Source organism: Hemiscyllium ocellatum, chromosome 6 (assembly GCF_020745735.1).
Source record: "Hemiscyllium ocellatum isolate sHemOce1 chromosome 6, sHemOce1.pat.X.cur, whole genome shotgun sequence".
Lineage (NCBI taxonomy): Eukaryota > Metazoa > Chordata > Chondrichthyes > Orectolobiformes > Hemiscylliidae > Hemiscyllium > Hemiscyllium ocellatum.
In genome coordinates, this window is record NC_083406.1 from 123,906,385 (window position 1) to 123,924,040 (window position 17,656).

The 17,656-nt window shown below is 45.0% G+C and overlaps 1 protein-coding gene across 1 annotated transcript in view; it reads right to left on the reverse strand.

Annotated features, from left to right (window-relative positions):
• slc6a7 (solute carrier family 6 member 7) overlaps window positions 1–17,656 on the reverse strand; it is a 67,804-nt gene that overhangs the window by 30,508 nt on the left and 19,640 nt on the right. Inside the window, exon 2 of the mRNA XM_060826933.1 lies at window positions 532–760. Within this exon, the coding sequence (XP_060682916.1) occupies window positions 532–760 (229 nt within the window). The remainder of the gene's footprint in view (window positions 1–531; window positions 761–17,656) is intronic.

Here is a 17,656-nt window from a genome sequence, read left to right on the forward strand (position 1 = left end):
GTATATAAAAGTATTCCCAAATCATTTTAAAGGTATACTTTCTTGCTAAGTTTTAAAGATGATCTTTGTTGGATAAAATTGTGGCTGCCATTAATCATATGATATGAATTGACTTCAGTTTCTGGAAAGTTCCAACAGCAATTACAAACTCAGACACCAATGTCCTGGAACCTTGCAGCTTTGCATCCTGTTGGCATTGTAATCAGTAAATGCCAAAGAATAATGGACAATGCCAGTCCCCGGGGCGGGCTGGTTCCCAACGAGCTAATAAGATTCATTCAGCCTGTAGAGGGACCAATGGCCCATTATCTACCCCATACAGTGACCCGGGCAAAGAAAACTTATCTCACCATATGTGTGATAGTGGTAATAACTCCAAATATCACCCCCAAGGTAAGCAATTGATCCTTGACGGGGGGGTGGGGGTGGGGTGGGGGCTGTGGCGGGTGGAGAAATGCACACGGAGCAGAAAAGGGTCGAGAGAGTGAAAGAGATTGGCCAATCTCATTCAGATAGAATGCTGCTTTCTACCTCCTCCATTGCGATAGCAGAGATAGGGGAACCTCCAGACGTTGCCCAGTCCCACGCAGTATCCGATACAGGACAGCAAAAACTCATGCTTCCCTCCCCAAGTGCCTCGGGATGGTAGTGCCTCAGGAGCAGGTGATGCCGTCTCCAACACGGACTGGGGCTGGGGCTCAACAGCCTCCTGGGTCTGGACATTGTTCTCCAAGTTCCCGCTGCTTAGAGTAACAATGGCCTGTACAGGGGAAACAGGTTGATGGTTGTTAGCAAAGTAAGCAAAGCCTAAGATTTTACACAGAATTGTTTCAAATGTATAACAGAGACACAGGCCATTCAGCCCATCCAGCCCCTGTTGGTGTTTATCCTACATTCAGTCTTCCTCCCATCCTTCATTATCTAACTCCACAGAGAATGGAGGTCAGCACCCAATCTGCCCTGCCTTTCACTGAGATCGTGGACCAAGACACATAAACAGCAAACGGAACAGAACATCTGTGCCACACCGGAGGCTCATTGATGATGTTATCTCTACTTTCCTGTCTTTTCCCCATAACCCTAGATTCCACAACTGGTTAAAAATCTCTCCCTCTCTCAGCCTTGAATATATTTAATAACCCAGGTTCCACAGTTTCCTGCAGAAGAGAATTCCACAGGTACACTCCCCTCTGAAAGGACACATTCCCACATTTCTGTCATAACCAGGCGATTTCTTGTTCTGAGATTCTACCCTTTGACCTTATGCTCCCTCACATGCTCCATGCTCCCTAAGATTCTTATACATTTTAATAAGGCTGCTCATGCTTCAAAATGCCAATGAGGACAAGATGAATGTACTCAACTTCCTTCTAATAAAATCTCTCCATACCCATAATCAGCTTGGTGATCCGCCTCTCCTACAAAGGACAGTGTATCTTTCCTTAGATAAGGGAACTGCAAATGTTCACAATATTCCAGCTGTGGTCTGATTAGTATTTAGTACAGTTTTAGCAAGGCCTTCCTGTTTTTAAACTCTATTCCCTTTGAAATAAAGGCCAATGTTCCATTGATGTAGGATGATGGTTTTTTTGTGACTCAAGGACAAGAATTCCCAAATCCCTCTGTGCTGTGGCTTTCTGCAGTCTTCCTCCATTTAAACAATACTCAGCACCCATATTCCTCTTGCCAAAGTGTTCACATTTCTACACATTGTATTCTATCTGTCAAGTTTTGCCACTTAAATATCCCGTCTATCAGCTGGATTTGTGAGTGTCATAGAATTGTGCTGTTTAAATATTGTATCGCTGATTGGATGACATAACAGTGGTGAAAAGGAACAGCAAACTAAAGCTGAGGTCAATGTTAATTAAAAGCAAGAGAGAAGCCCCTCTCCCAGGAGACACAAACAAGCTTTAATGAGTTATAATTGATTAAACGGGCCAGGATAGATGGCACAGGGTGTACGTTTGCTCGCTGAGCTGGTAGGTTTGCTTTCAGATGTTTCGTCACCGTGCTAGATAACATCATCAATGAGCCTCCGGTGTGGCACAGATGTTCTGTTCCGTTTGCTGTTTATGTGTCTTGGTCCGTTAAGGCGGGTGATGTCATTTCTGGTCCTTTTACTGAGGTTGATCAATGGGGTCCAACTGGATGTGTTTATTGATGGAATTCCAGTTTGAATGCCAGGCCTCGAGGAGTTCCTGTATGTGTCTCTGTTTAACCTGTCCTAGGATGGGTGTGTTATCCCAGTCAAAGTGATGTCATCCTTCGTCTGTGTGTAAGGAAACTAGTGATAGCTGGTGTTGTCTTTTGGTGGTTAGTTGGTGTTATCCCGGTGGCTATTTTCCTGTGTCTGTCCAATGTAGTGTTTGTTACAGTCCTTGCAGGGTATTTTGTAAATGACAATCGTTTCACTGGTTGCTGGTACAGGGCCCTTTAGGTTCATCAGTAGCTGTTTCAGTATGTTGGTCAGTTTGTGGGCTACCATGATGTCAAGGGGTTGGAGTGGTCTGGTAATCATCTCAGAGACAAATCAGCTAGCAAATGTCCAACCTGAACCTCAACCTGAGCTACATATCTTCCCAAAAATCACATGGATGACACTTTTATGAAGTCTCTAAGGGGTCAACCGATCATGTCCTTATTTTATCTGGAAAGAGTACAGAACAAGCCTATCTCCCAGCACAGTTAGTGATCTCAGGACAGAGGTTGTTTCACCAATGGCTGGGAGTTTGGTACACAGTAGGGCAGATCCCCTCTTCAGACATATCGAGGTAAAAGGGTTCACTGGCAATTGTAAGCATCGTCTGGGTAAGACTTTTGCAGTAATCTTTCCAGTGTCCTTTACTTCAACAAAGAGTATTGGGTATATTCTGTTGTTGGAACTGTCTTACCTGGGAATGAAAACCTGTATTGGTTAAGAGTTGCCTGATATTCCACCTCCCTCCCTTCTTGAATAAGGGTGTGATAATTGCAGTTTACTAACCCTCTGGAAATTTTCCAGAATTTAAGGATTCCTGGAGGTTTGCTACAGTACATCCACCATCTCTATCTCTACTTCCTTTAATATGTTAGGACCTCAGGTCCTGGCAGATATATTGGTCTTCAGTTTGCTTAGTACATTTTCCTTAGTGATAGTGATTATTTTTTTTTACTCCCTCCGTTTACCGCTAATGGAGTCAGGTGTTACTAGGGGACATAGCTTTAAATTAAGGGGTGGTAGGTATAGGACAGATGTTAGGGGTAGATTCTTCACACAGCGGGTTGTGAGTTCATGGAATGCCCTGCCCGTATCAGTGGTGAACTCTCCTTCTTTATGGTCATTTAAGCGGGCATTGGATAGGCATTTGGAAGTTATTGGGCTAGTATAGGTTAGGTAGGATTCGGTCGGCGCAACATCGAGGGCCGAAGGGCCTGTACTGCGCTGTATCCTTCTATGTTCTATGTTCTATGTTCATTTGTTGCTCGATTATTTAGCATTCTTATCCACTGTCTTAGGGTTTACCTAAAATATATCTGTACTGACAACGATATGGAATCTTCTGGATGCATGTGTCTGGCTGTCATCTCCCTGGGGTTGGAACACAGCACCATGGTCGCTGGAGCGGTAGTTGAAATTGCTGGAACGACAGCAGTCAGATCTAGGTCCTAACCTCAGGAAGGAAATATTAGTCTAGGTCAGATTCACCAGCATGTTACCGGGGATAAAGGTTTCAAATTACAGGGCTGAGGTTAAAATTAGAGCTAGACCCTTCCTCCTAAATGCTGCTGAGTCTGAGTACCCATTGAAAATTTCAGAACTGACATTGATGGATTGTTATTAGCAAGGGTATTCAAAGCTGCGGTTTGAAGTAAAAGTGTCAATCAGTTCTGATTGAAGTGACTGTCAGAACGGCTTGTTCCTGTGTTAGTCAGGAGGGGATCGATTTGTCTCATTGTGCCTGTTCTATCCCTTTGAAAGAGCTCCCAATTATCTCCATCCCCTGCTTGTTCTCCAATTCCCTGCAACATTGCGCCTTCAATTATTTCTCCATTGAATCTGGTTTTACTGCCTTACAGAAAATGCACTCTGGATCATAACACACTGTACATAAAAAAAATTAGTTCTTTTGAAAATTACTTTCAACCTGGGATCGTTGATGACTAGCAATCCAACCCCGGAAAACTCTCTCTGTTGACCATTCGGTCAAAGCTTCTCTCACTATTGACCAATTCCACCAAAGTTCCCTTTAAAGGTTACTTCAAGTCTAGTGCTAACTGACAGTGAGTAACCTGTTCTAACTGCTCTCTGCCTAATGCCCCTAGCACATCCTCAAACCCATACTAGCCAATAATTTACTGATAAAAATGTTATTCATGTTAATATTTAGTAAATAGGATCCGTTAGAGCAAGGGTCATTTTCAGGATGGAAAGATGTACTCAGAGTGTGTGAGAGGGATCAATGGACAGACAGTTGGTGAGTGGAGTATAATATGGAAAAACATGAAGTTGTTCATTTTGGAAGGGTGAACAGAAGAACAGAATATTATTTAAATGGTTAAACACTGCAGGAAGCTGCTATACAAAGGGACTTGGGGGTACTTGTACACAACACAGAAAGCTAATACACGGGTGCAGCAGGTAATCAGGAAAGCTCATGGAATGTTGGCCCTTATTTCAAATAGGGTTTGGATTATAAGAGTAGGGGAGTTGAAATAGCTGCACAGAGACTAGTATCCCATCATCAAGTCCCTCCTTTATCTACCTGTGCACAGTGCCAGCCAGCTCAGAGTCAATCCCCTGAGCTGAGAGAATTCAGAATCCCCTGTTCTTATTGGTCAGCAGAGTTTCCTGACAGCCCAGGTACACACTGCAATCGAGAATCTCATTGTCAACAAGACCTACCTGGTTCCCATCACTACACACATCTTTCTGGAATTGTACAATGTGCTGATGGGACTACATCTGGACTACCGTGAGCAGTTAAGGTCTCCTTATTAAAGGAAAGATATCACTTCATTGGAGGCAGTAGAGAGAAGGTTCATTTGGATAGTCCCTGGGATGGGGAGGGACTGTCTTAGGAGCAAAGGATAAAGAGGTTGGGACTCAACTCACTGGGGTTTAGAAGAATGAGAGGTGACCTCATTGAAACAGGGTCAATGCTGAGAGGATGGTTCCCCTCATGGGAGGGTCTAGGAGCAGAGGCTATCAACTTAGAATAATGGGGCGCCAAGTTAATGCAGATGAGGAGGAATTGCTTCATTCAGAGGGTTGAGTCCTTGGAACACCTTGCCACAGAGAGTTGTGTATCACACAGAGCTCCTTGCCACGAAGAGTCCTTGCGTACGTTGAGGGTGGAGGTAGATCATTAGGGAACTGAGGGCAATGGGAAAAGGCAGGAAAGTGAACATGAGGAAGGTCGGATCAGCCATGATCCTATTGAGAGACAGCACAGGCTCAAGGGGACAAATGGCCTCCTCTTGCTCCTATTTCTTCTGGTCTTATGGTTAATGCTGTGACTTGAATTATTGACATAAATGACTTGGATGAAGGAACCAAATATACGGGTTTTTAATTAATCTATACATGTATGTTCTGACACACGGCCGGAGCAGGTCTGACTTGAAGCCAGATCCTGGTCCAAGTGGGGACACTCCGCCTTCACCACCAGACTCTCCAGGAAGCGAATGTATGATTGCTAAATTTACCGATGACCCAAAGCGAACAGAGTAAGTTGTGAAGGAGTACATAAGGAGGCAACAAAGGCATATCGATACGTGAGTGAGTCAGCCTAAATTTGGCAACCAGAGTAGAACGTGAGAAAATGTGAATTTGTCCATTTGTACGGGGGGACAGAAGCAGCATATTATTCCAATGGAGAGAAGCTACAGAGGTCTGCGCACAGAGGGAACTGGCTGTGCTGGCTGCACTAACCAACAAAACCAGGCAAGTACAGTGTGTAATTGGAAAGACAAATAGAACATTGTCATTTACTCCACGGGAAACAGAATTTAAAAGAGGATAAGAACATTTTGCTGTAGTTAGACAGGATGTCTGCTGACAGTGCAGCTGGAGTACTCTGTACACTTTTGGTTTCTTAATTTTAAAATGGGATAAACACACGTCAGAGTTGAAAATGTGTTGCTGGAAAAGCGCAGCAGGTCAGGCAGCATCCAAGGAGCAGGGGAATCGACGTTTCGGGCATAAGCCCTTCATCAGGAGTCAGACACGATTTAAATAAGTTTCACTCGGCTGATACTGAGCTTGGGGCTAATGTTGTGAGGAGTGTGTGGATAGGGTGGGTCCGTATCTGTGGGGAGGTTGTAAGATTGAGAAATTACTTAAGACCACAAGGTCACAAGATGTAATCAATAACAGAAGTCATTTGGTCCATTGAGTCTGCCCTGTCATTCAATCCTCAATCCCACTTTCCTGCCTTTGCCCTAGCCTTGATTCCCTTCCTGATTAAATTTCTGGCTCTCTCAGCCTCGAATATACGGAATGACCCAGCCTCAACAGCCCTCTGTGGGAAAGAGTTCCACAGGATCACTCCCCTCGGAGTGAAGAGGTTCCTGTGACCAGTGGTGTGCTGCAAGGATCAGTTCTGGGCCCAATGTTGTCAGTCATTTATGTCAATGATTTGGATGAGAATATAGGAGATATGGTTAGGAAGTTTACAGATGACACCAAAAGTGGAGGTATAGTGGACAGCAAAGAATGTTTCTAAGAGTACAAAGAGATCTTGATCAGATGGGCCAATGGGCTGAGAATTGGCAGATGGAGATTTAATTTAGATAAATGTAAGGTGCTGCATTTCGGTAAGGCCCACTAGGGCAGGACTTACCCAGTTATTGGTAAGGCCCACTAGGGCAGGACTTACCCAGTTATTGGTAAGGCCCACTAGGGCAGGACTTACCCAGTTATTGGTAAGGCCCACTAGGGCAGGACTTACCCAGTTATTGGTAAGGCACACTAGGGCAGGACTTACCAGTTATTGGTAAGGCCCACTAGGGCAGGACTTACCCAGTTATTGGTAAGGCCCTGGGGAGTGTTGTTGAACAGAGAGACCGAGGGGTACAGGTTCAGAGTTCCTTGAAAGCGATGACAGGATGGTGAAGAATGTGTCTGGTGGGTTGTTTTTCAGACTGGAGGCCTGTGACCAGTGGAATGCCTTCATTGGTCAGAGTATTGAGTACAGGAGTCATGATGTCATGTTACAGCTGTAACAAGACATTAATAAGGCCACTTTTGGAATACTGTGTACAATTCTGGTCACCTAGCTATAAGAAGGATGTTATTAAACTAGAAAGGACACAGAAAAGAATTTACAAGCAAATTCCAGGTCTGAGAGCTTCAGTTATAAGCAGAGGCTGGATTGGCAGGGACCTTTGTCCCTGGAGTGTAGGCAGCTGAGAGGTGACCTTACAGAGGTTTATAAAATCATGAGGGGCTTGGCTAGAGTGAAAAGCCAAGGTCTTTTCCCCAGGGTAGGGGAGTCTGAAACTAAATGGTTTAAGGTGAGAGGGGAAAGAATTAAAAGGGACCTGAGGCACAACTATTTCACATAGAAGGTGGAGTGGGTATGGAATGAGTTGCCAGAGCGAGTGGGAGATGCAGGTATAATTACAATGTTTAAAAGACATTTGGACAAGTCTACGAATAGGAAAGTTTTAGAGGGATATGGACCAAATGTAGGCAAATGGGATGAGTTTACTTTGGGATATTTGGTCAGCATGGACAAGTTGGACCGAAGGGTCTATTTCTGTGCTGCATGACTTTATGACTCTCTATCTTGTTTTAAGTGTATGAATCATTATTCTGAGATTATACCCTCTATTCACAAACTTGATTGAGTTTTTTGAAGAAGTAACAAAGAGGATTGATGAGGGCAGAGTAGATGTGAACTATATGGACTTCAGTAAGGCGTTTGACAAGGTTCCCCATGGAACACTGATTAGCAAGGTTAGATCTCATGGAATACAGGGAGAACTAACCATTTGGATACAGAACTGGCTCAAAGGTAGAAGACAGAGGGTGGTGGTGGAGGGTTGTTTTTCAGACTGAAGGCCTGTGACCAGTGGAGTGCCACAAGGATCGGTGCTGGGTCCTCTACTTTTTGTCATTTACATAAATGATTTGGATGCAAGCATAAGAGGTACAGTTAGTAAGTTTGCAGATGACACCAAAATTGGAGGTGTAGTGGACAATGAAGAGGGTTACCTCAGATTACAACAGGATCTGGACCAGATGGCGCAATGGGCTGAGAAGTGGCAGATGGAGTTTAATTCAGATAAATGTGAGGTGCTGCATTTTGGGAAAGCAAATCTTAGCAGGACTTATACACTTAATGGTAAGGTCCTAGGGAGTGTTGCTGAACAAAGAGATCTTGGAGTGCAGGTTCATAGCTCCTTGAAAGTGAAGTCGCAGATAGATAGGATAGTGAAGAAGGTGTTTGGTATGCTTTTCCTTTATTGGTCAGAGTATTGAGTACAGGAGTTGGGAGGTCATGTTGCGGCTGTACGGGACATTGGTTAGGCCACTGTTGGAATATTGCGTGTAATTCTGGTCTCCTTCCTATTGGAAAGATGTTGTGAAACTTGGAAGGGTTCAGAAAAGATTTACAAAGATGTTGCCAGGGTTGGAGGATTTGAGCTATAGGGAGAGACTGAACAGGCTGGGGCTGTTTTCCCTGGAGTGTTGGAGGCTGAGGGGTGATCTTATAGGGGTTTACAAAATTATGAGGGGCATGGATAGGATAAAAAGTCTTTTCCCTGGGGTCGGGGAGTCCAGAACTAGAGGGGCACAGGTTTAGCCTGCAAGAGGAAAGATATAAAAGAGACCTAAGGGGCAACTTTTTCACACAGAGGGTGGTACGTGTATGGAATGAGCTGCCAGAGGAACTGGTGGAGACTGGTACAATTGCAACACTTAAGAGGCATTTGGATGAGTATATGAATAGTAAGGGTTTGGAGGGATATGGGCTGGGTGCTGGCAGGTGGGACTAGATTGGGTTGGGATATCTGGTTGGCATAGATGGGTTGGACTGAAGGGTCTGTTTCTGTGCTGTACATCTCTATGACTCTATGTCATTTCCTGTTCTTTTTCTCAGGGGATGGTAAATGGGATCCAAGTCAATGATTTTGTTGATAGGATGGATGTGTTGTCCCGTCAAAGTGGTGTCCTTCCTCATCCATATGTGAGGATACTAGTGAAGGAGGGTCATGTCGTTTTGTGGCTAGTTGGTGTTCATGTATCCTGGTGGCTAGTTTTCTGCCTGTTTGTCCAATGTAGTGTTTGTTACAGTCCTAGCACAGTATTTTGTAAATGACATTAGTTTTGCTTGTTGTCTGTATAGGGTCTTTCAAGTTCATTAGCTGCTGTTTTAGTGTGTTGGTGGGTTTGTGGGCTACCATGATGCCAAGGGGTCTGAGTAGACTGGCAGAATAGTCTTGGGAGACCCAATACAGACAATAAGCAAAATGTCATTTACAAAAATACCGTGCTAGGACTGTAACAAACACTACATTGGACAAACAGACAGAAAAGTAGCCACCAGGATACACGAACACCAACTAGTCACAAAATGACATGACCCTCCCTCACTACTATCCTCACATACGGATGAGGAAGGACACCACTTTGGCGGGACAATACATCCATCCTAGGACAAGCCAAACAGAGACGCACACGAGAATTCCTAGAAGCATGGCATTCTAACCAGAACTCTATCAACAAACACATTGAGTTAGACCCCATCTACCACCCCCTGAGAAAAGGGACAGGAAATGGCATCACCATGGGAAATAGTATCACCACAGGAAATGACATCAGCGACCCAAGGAAATCTAAACATATAAATAGAAAGTGGGCTACCCCACCAGTGCTTCATCCGGAGATTCATGAAGATGTTACCTAGTATGGTAATGGAACGTTTGAAAACAAAAACCTTCCAGCTTCATCCAGAACTTCAACCTGAGCTACAAATCTTCGCAAAACTCGCCTCTGTTCTGTACAGTCTTTCTCCATTTAAATAATATCCAGCTCTTTTATTCTTCCGCCAAAGTGCAGAACCTCATCCAAATCATTAATATATGTTGTAAACAGTTGTGCCTCAGCACTGGTCTCTGTGGCACTCCCCTATTACAGGTTTACAGCCTGTCATTTCCTGCATATTCAAACTTCCTCATTTCTATTAATGAGCCAATGCTTTCTCCAATCTAGTACACCACCTACAACACCGTGGGCTCTTATTTTATTTCGAAGCCTATCGTGAGGTATCTAATCAAATGCCTCTGGATATCCAATAAATTACATCTACTGCTTCCTCTTTATTTATCCAGTTTGTTACCTTCACAAAGAATTCTTACACATCTCTCAGACATGATTTCCTCTCCATGCAGCCATGCTGCCCTCTGCTTCATCATACTTTGTGTTTATAAATGCTCTGCAGGTACATCCTTAAAACAAGACGCTTAACATTTTCTCAGTAACATTTGTTAAGCTAACTGGCTTAAAGTTACCTGTTTTTTGTCCCCTCCCTTTTTTAAATACATTGGCTGCTTTCCAACTGTCTGGGACTTTGCCCAGAAGATTACGACCAGTGCATCCCCTATCTCTGTCGTTACCTCCTTTAATATCCGAGGTTGCATTCCATCATGTTCAGGGGACCTGTCAGTCTTTAGCCCCGTTAGTTTCCCTAGTCATAGTTAAAGTGTTAATATCCCTTAATTTACCCTTACTTGTTTAGAAATTTGGAATGCAATTAATGTTCACTACTGTGAGGGCTGATGCAATGTACAGCATTTACTCAGCTCCTCCACCCTGTTCTTATTTCCACAGCCTCATTCTCTCAGGAATTCTCTCTTCCTTCTTATAGATAAAGTCTTGCTGTCTGTCTTAATATTGCTTTGAACTTTTCTCTCAAAGTTTATTTTCTCCCTCTTTATTACTTTTTAGGTCATTTTTTGTTGGTTTTTAAAACTTTCCCAATCCTCTTTGAGCTATAGGGAGAGGCTGAACAGGCTGGGGCTGTTTTCCCTGGAGTGTCGGAGGCTGAGGGGTGACCTTATAGAGGTTTACAAAATTATGAGGGGCATGGATAGGATAAACAGACAAAGTCTTTTCCCTGGGGTCGGGGAGTCCAGAACGAGAGGGCATAGGTTTAGGGTGAGAGGGGAAAGATATAAAAGAGACCTAAGGGGCAACTTTTTCACACAGAGGGTGGTACGTGTATGGAATGAGCTGCCAGAGGATGTGGTGGAGGCTGGTACAATTGCAACATTTAAGAGGCATTTGGATGTGTATATGAATAGGAAGGGTTTGGAGGGATATGGGCCGGGTGCTGGCAGGTGGGACTAGATTGGGTTGGGATATCTGGTCGGCATGGACGGGTTGGACCGAAGGGTCTGTTTCTGTGCTGTACATCTCTATGACTTTATGACTCTGGTTTACTGTTAATCTTGTGACATTATATGTATTTTGTCAGCCTGTTCAGCGATGTTGTTATATATCCTTGGAGCAGACAGAACTTGAACACAGGCCTCCTCGCTCAGTGGTAGTGACATTACTACTTTGCCAGAAGAGACCTTTCTTTCAATCTGATGTTATCCTTAACTTCACTGGTTAACTACAGGTTGACTTTTCCCCTTCCTAGAATCCTTCTTTCTCACTGGGGTTTATCTTTATTCAGAGCCATGAACTAATTTTGTAACCATCTGCCATTGTTTCCCAGCTGCCTCTGCTGCAAAGGTCCTTACCCAGTGCACTCCAGCTAGCTTTGCCCTCTTTCTTTTGTAATGTATGTCTGTATGTGACTTTGTGTGTGTGCCTGTGAGTGTGTCTGTGTTTTGTGTGTGTGTGTGTGTGTCTCTGTGTTTTGTGTGTGTGTGTGTGTGTGTGTGTGTGAGAGACTGTGTATTTCTCTGTGTGTGTCTGTATATCTGTGTTTGTGTGTATGTCTGCATGTGTGTCTGTGTGTGAATATGTATGTGTAAATGTGTGTCTGTGTATCTATCTGTATGTCTGTGTGTGTCTAAGTGTGCTTGTGCTTGCATGTGTACGTGTGTGTGTGTGTGTGTGTGTGTGTGTATGTCAACTATATTGCTGTGAGTCTGGAGTCACATGTAGGCCAGACTGGGTAGGATGGCAGATTTCCTTTCCTAGTGGATGTTACTGAATGGGTTGGGTATTCAGCAACTCTTCAACCTAATAACCATCTCCATGCTAAATGGAACAGACTTCAAACAGGCCTTGTAACTCAAAACTGGGCGTCCAGAAGGTATTGTAGGCTATGAGCAGCAGCACAATTGTAACCAACCTTATAAGCCTGGGCTATCCCCGACTCTGTCATCAAGCAAGGGGTTCAACCCTGGGTCAATGAAGAGTGCAGGAGGAAATGCCAGGAGCTGCAGTAAAAATGTGGTGTTAACCTGGTGAAGCAATTAACCAAGACTACTCACAGGCCACACAGCACAAGCAACAAGTGACAGTCAGAGCTCAGTGATCCCACAACCAAACGGATCAGATCTAAGCTCGGCAGACCTGCCACATCCAGTCGGGAATGGTGGTGGACAATTAAACAATTCACTGGAGGGGGAGGCTCCATAAATACCCCCATCCTCAACAGTGGGAGTGCCGAGCACCTTAATGTCAAAGAGAAAGCTGAAGCATTCGCAACAATCTTTGAGCAGAAAGGACAAGGGGCTGATGAATCTCTGTCACCTCCAGAGGTTCTCAGAATGATGACGGCAGTCTGAAACAATTTGATCCACTCCACCTGACACCAAGGAGAGTTGGCGGTGTTATGGTAACATTCCTGGACATCTCACCCAGAACCATCAGACTCATAGACTGAGGACATGTGTTGCAATCTGAAATTTAAATTCAATAACAATATGCAATAAAAACAAGGGGAAGATAATACTGATGAGAATAATCTGTATGCCCCTAACAGTAGCACAGAGAATAACTCAGGAGATTGTTATTTCTCAATACTGACATATCACGCCAGAAATCAAGCCCCATTCTTCCCAAATTCATCACAGAAGTTAACAAATGTCTGCAAAATTTCCCAGTTTACCTGATTTTCAGACCCAGTTGACAGGAAGTACAGAGCAGATTTCTGCAGCGAACCAGAATTACTGCTTATTCCCAGTAAATGTATTCTAGCTCCAAGTGAACAACCATAAACTGTTGGCACATCACTCTACTAAAACTCTCATCCTGCCCTTATCAACTCCCCATCAACACAGGCAGATACACTGACACACAGGCACACACACAGGCACACACACACACACACACAGGCACACACACACACACACAAACACAGGCAGGTACACTGACACACAGGCACACACACACACACACGCACACACACAAACACAGGCAGATACACTGACACACAGGCACACACACGCACACACACAAACACAGGCAGATACACTGACATACAGGCACACACGCGCACACATATGCACACACATAAACACAGGCAACTACACTGACATACAGGCACATACACACGCACATACACACAGGTACACCCATAAACACAGGCAGGTACACTGACATACAGGCACACACACACAAGCACACACATAAACACAGGCAGATACACTCACAAACACACACACATATACACACATAGGCACACACATACAAACACAGGCAGATACGCTCACATACAGGCACACACAAACAGGCAGATACACTCACACACGCACATACATACAGGCACACACATACAAACACAGGCAGATACACAGACACAAACACAGGCAGACATACAATCATGACTGTAGTGGTTCAGGGATGTGTGACAGCTCTCCAACATCACCTTCTATGGGACACGATGGGATTGGCCACAAATGCTGACCCAGATGGCCAGGCCCACCCCGGAAAGGGTAAGGAAAGCAACTTGTCACCACTGAGGACAGAGCAGCTGCTTGGTCACTCCAACTCCAACTCCAACATCCACTCCTTCCATTTCAGTTACATCACCAGATCACTGCCCCATCAACAAGATTGTGGTTGGTTACACCTTGCTGCAATTAGATTAGTTTAGGGAAATCTGCATTACATCCTCACTAAATCCAACATGTGCATCCTGAGGTATCCTGCTCAGAACGGAATGAGACTGTGACAAATACAACTGGTTAAAAAAAAAATCCAGTCAGGTTTTTATATCAGTGCAGGAGTGGGGCGGCTCAGTGGTTAGCTCTGCTGCCTCACAGCGCCAGAGACCCGGGTTCAATTCCCGCCTCAGGCAACTGACTGTGTGGAGTTTGCACATTCTCCCTGTGTCTGTGTGGGTTTCCTCCGGGTGCTCCCGTTTCCTCCCACAGTCCAAAGATGTGCAAGTCAGGTGAATTGGCCATGCTAAATTAACGGTAGTGCTCAGGGATGTGCGTGTCAGGTGAAGTGGCCATGGGAAATTGCCTATAATGTCTGTGGATTCAGGAGAAAGTGAGGACTGCAGATGCTGGAGAGTCAGAGTCAAGAGTGTGGTGCTGGAAAAACACAGGTCAGGCAGCATCCAAGGAGCAGGAGAAATGGCGTTTCGGGCATCAGCCCTTCATCAGCTGGATTGATTAGTCATGGGGATGGGATGCTCTTTGGAGAGTCAATGGATCCAATGGCCTCTATCTACACTTCATGGTTAAAGCAGAATTACTGTTTATTACTAGTAAATAGATTCTAGCAACAGGTAAACAATTATAAATGGCTGATTCATGGCTTTTTTTTGGGGATTCCAGTCAGTTTCCTAACTATCCTGTAGGGAGCAAACAGTAACCACAAGGTTATCACTTTTGTACAAAGAACCAATCTAAAAGGTCAATCGAGACTTTTGGTACTGTCTGCCATTGCCAATGGAGAGATGCTGGTGTTTTCTTCAGATTCACTGCTGGGATATGTACCTCCCGGGATGGCCAGCACTGACTGCTCATCCCTAGTTGCCCTTGTGAAGGTTGTACCAAGCTGCCTTCTTGAACTTGGAGACCTGGGTAATGTTCTGGGGACCTCGGTTCACCTCAGATTTCTCCAGTTTCCTCATTTCCCCTCCCCCCACCTTGTCTCAGTCAATTCCCTCGAACTCGGCACCGCCCTCCTAACCTGCAATCTTCTTCCTGACCTCTCCGCCCCCACCCCACTCCGGCCTATCACCCTCACCTTGACCTCCTTCCACCTATCACATCTCCATCACCCCTCCCCCAAGTCCCTACTCCCTACCTTTTATCTTAACCTGCTTGGCACACTCTCCTCATTCCTGATGAAGGGCTTGTGCCCGAAACGTCGAATTTCCTGTTCCTTGGATGCTGCCTGACCTGCTGCGCTTTTCCAGCAACACATTCTCAGCTCACATCCTGCCTTGGCAGGATATGGTGGAATTTGAAGTCAGTAAAAATCTGGAATTAAAAGATGACTATAAAGTCATTGTTGTTTGTCAGGAAAACCCATCTGGGTCACTAACGTCCTTTAGGGAAGGAACCTGCCATCCTTACCTGGCCTGACCTACATATAATCGACTCTCAACTGTCCTCTGAGCAATAAAGACAAAAATAGAAATTGCTGGAAAAGCTCAGCAGGTCTGGTAGCATTTGTGATAAGAACTATTTCAGCTCCAGTGATCCTTCCTGGAGGAGCGGGTACAGCATTGCTAATCAGAGAGTGCATCACGGCTACAGAAACGAAGGTTGTTGAGGAAGGTCTGTCTGCTGAGTCAGTATGGGTGGGAGTTAGGAACAGCAAGGGAACAGCCACCCCATTAGGGATTTTCTACAGACCACCTAATAGCGGTACAGAGATTGAAGATCTCACAGGCCGCAGATTTTGGAAAAATGCAGGTGTAGCAGGACTGTTGTGGGTGATTTCAACTTTCCCAGATGGTTTGGATGGAGCCATTTTTGTCAGATGTGTTCAGGAGGGTTTCCTTACTCAGTATGTAGACAGGCCGATGAGGGGAGAGGCCATTTTGGATTTGGTGCTTGGCAACGAGCCAGGACAGGTGTCAGATCGCGCAGTGGGAGAACACTTTGGTGACAGTGACCACAACTGCCTCACATTTACCACAGCCTTGGAGAGGGAAAGGTGCAGTTACCATGACAAGATATTTAATCGAGGAAAAGGAAATGATGACGCTATGAGACAGGGATTGGGAAGTACAGATTGGGAGCAATTGTTCCACAGAAAGGGCACAGCAGACATGTGGAGACTGTTTAAGGAGTAATTGTTGCAAGTGATGAATAAATTTGATCCTCTGAGACAGGTAAGAAGGGATACAATTAAGGAGCCTTGGATGATGAGAACAGAGGAGCTTCTCATCAAAAGGAAGAAAGCAGCTTACGTAAGGTGGAGGAAGCAAGGATCTAGCACAGCTTTAGAGGATTACAGGCTTACTAGAAAGGAGCTCAGAAATGGACAGAGGAGAGCCAGGAGGGGGCACGATAAAGGCTTGGCAGGAAGGATTAGGGAGAACCCAAAGGCATTTTACTCACACGTGAGAAATAAGAGAATGAATAGGGAGAGGGTAGGGCCGGTCAGGGATGGCATAGGGAACTTGTGCGTGGAGTCTGAGCAGATAGGGGAAGCCCTAAATGGGTTTTTTGCTTCAGTTTTCACTAAGGAAAGGGACCTTGTTGTGAATGAGAACTTTGAGCAGCTGGGATACAGGCTTGACCAGATCAAGATTGATGAAGTTGATGTGCTGGAAATTTTGGCAAACAGTAAGATTGATAAGTCCCCAGGGCCAGACGGGATTTATCCCAGGCTGCTCCGGGAAGTGAGAAAGGAGGTTGCTAAGCCGCTGGCGAGGATATTTGCCTCCTCACTCTCCACGGGAGTTGTACCGGAGGTTTGGAGGGAGGTGAATGTTGTTCCTCTTTTCAAGAAGGGTAATAGGGAAATCCCTGGCAATTACAGACCCATTAGTCTTACGTCTGTGGTCTGGAGAGGTTCTGGAAAGAATTCTGAGGGATAGACTTTATGACTATTTGGCAAAGCACAGTGTGATTAAAGGCAGTCAGCATGGCTTTGTGAGGGGCAGGTCATGCCTCATAAATCTTATTGAGTTCTTTGAGGAGGTGTCAAGACAGGTTGACGAAGGTCGAGCAGTGGATGTGGTGTATATGGACTTCCGCAAGGCATTTAATAAGGGTCCCCATGGTAGGCTCATTCATAAAGTCAGGAAGTATGGGATACAGGGAGATTTGGCTAACTGGATTCAGAATTGGCTGGCTGACAGAAGGCAGAGAGTGGTTGTAGATGGAAAGTGTTCTGCCTGGAGGTCAGTGTTGAGTGGGGTCCCACAGGTCTCTGTTCTTGGGCCTCTGCTCTTTGTAGTTTTTTATAAATGACTTGGATGAGGAGGTTGAGGGGTGGGTTAGTAAAATTGCAGATGACACAAAGGTTGGAGGTGCCGTTGATAGTATCGAGGGTTACTGCAGGCTGCAGTGCGACATAGACAGGATGCAGAGCTGGGCTGAGAAATGGCAGATGGAGTTCAACCTGGATAAATGTGAAGTGATGCATTTTGGAAGGTCGAACTCAAATGCTGAATATAGGATTAAAGACAGGATTCTTGGCAGTGTGGAGGAACAGAGGGATCTGGGTGTGCAAGTACATAGATCCCTCAAAGTTGCCACCCAAGTGGATAGGGTTGCTAAGAAAGCATATGGT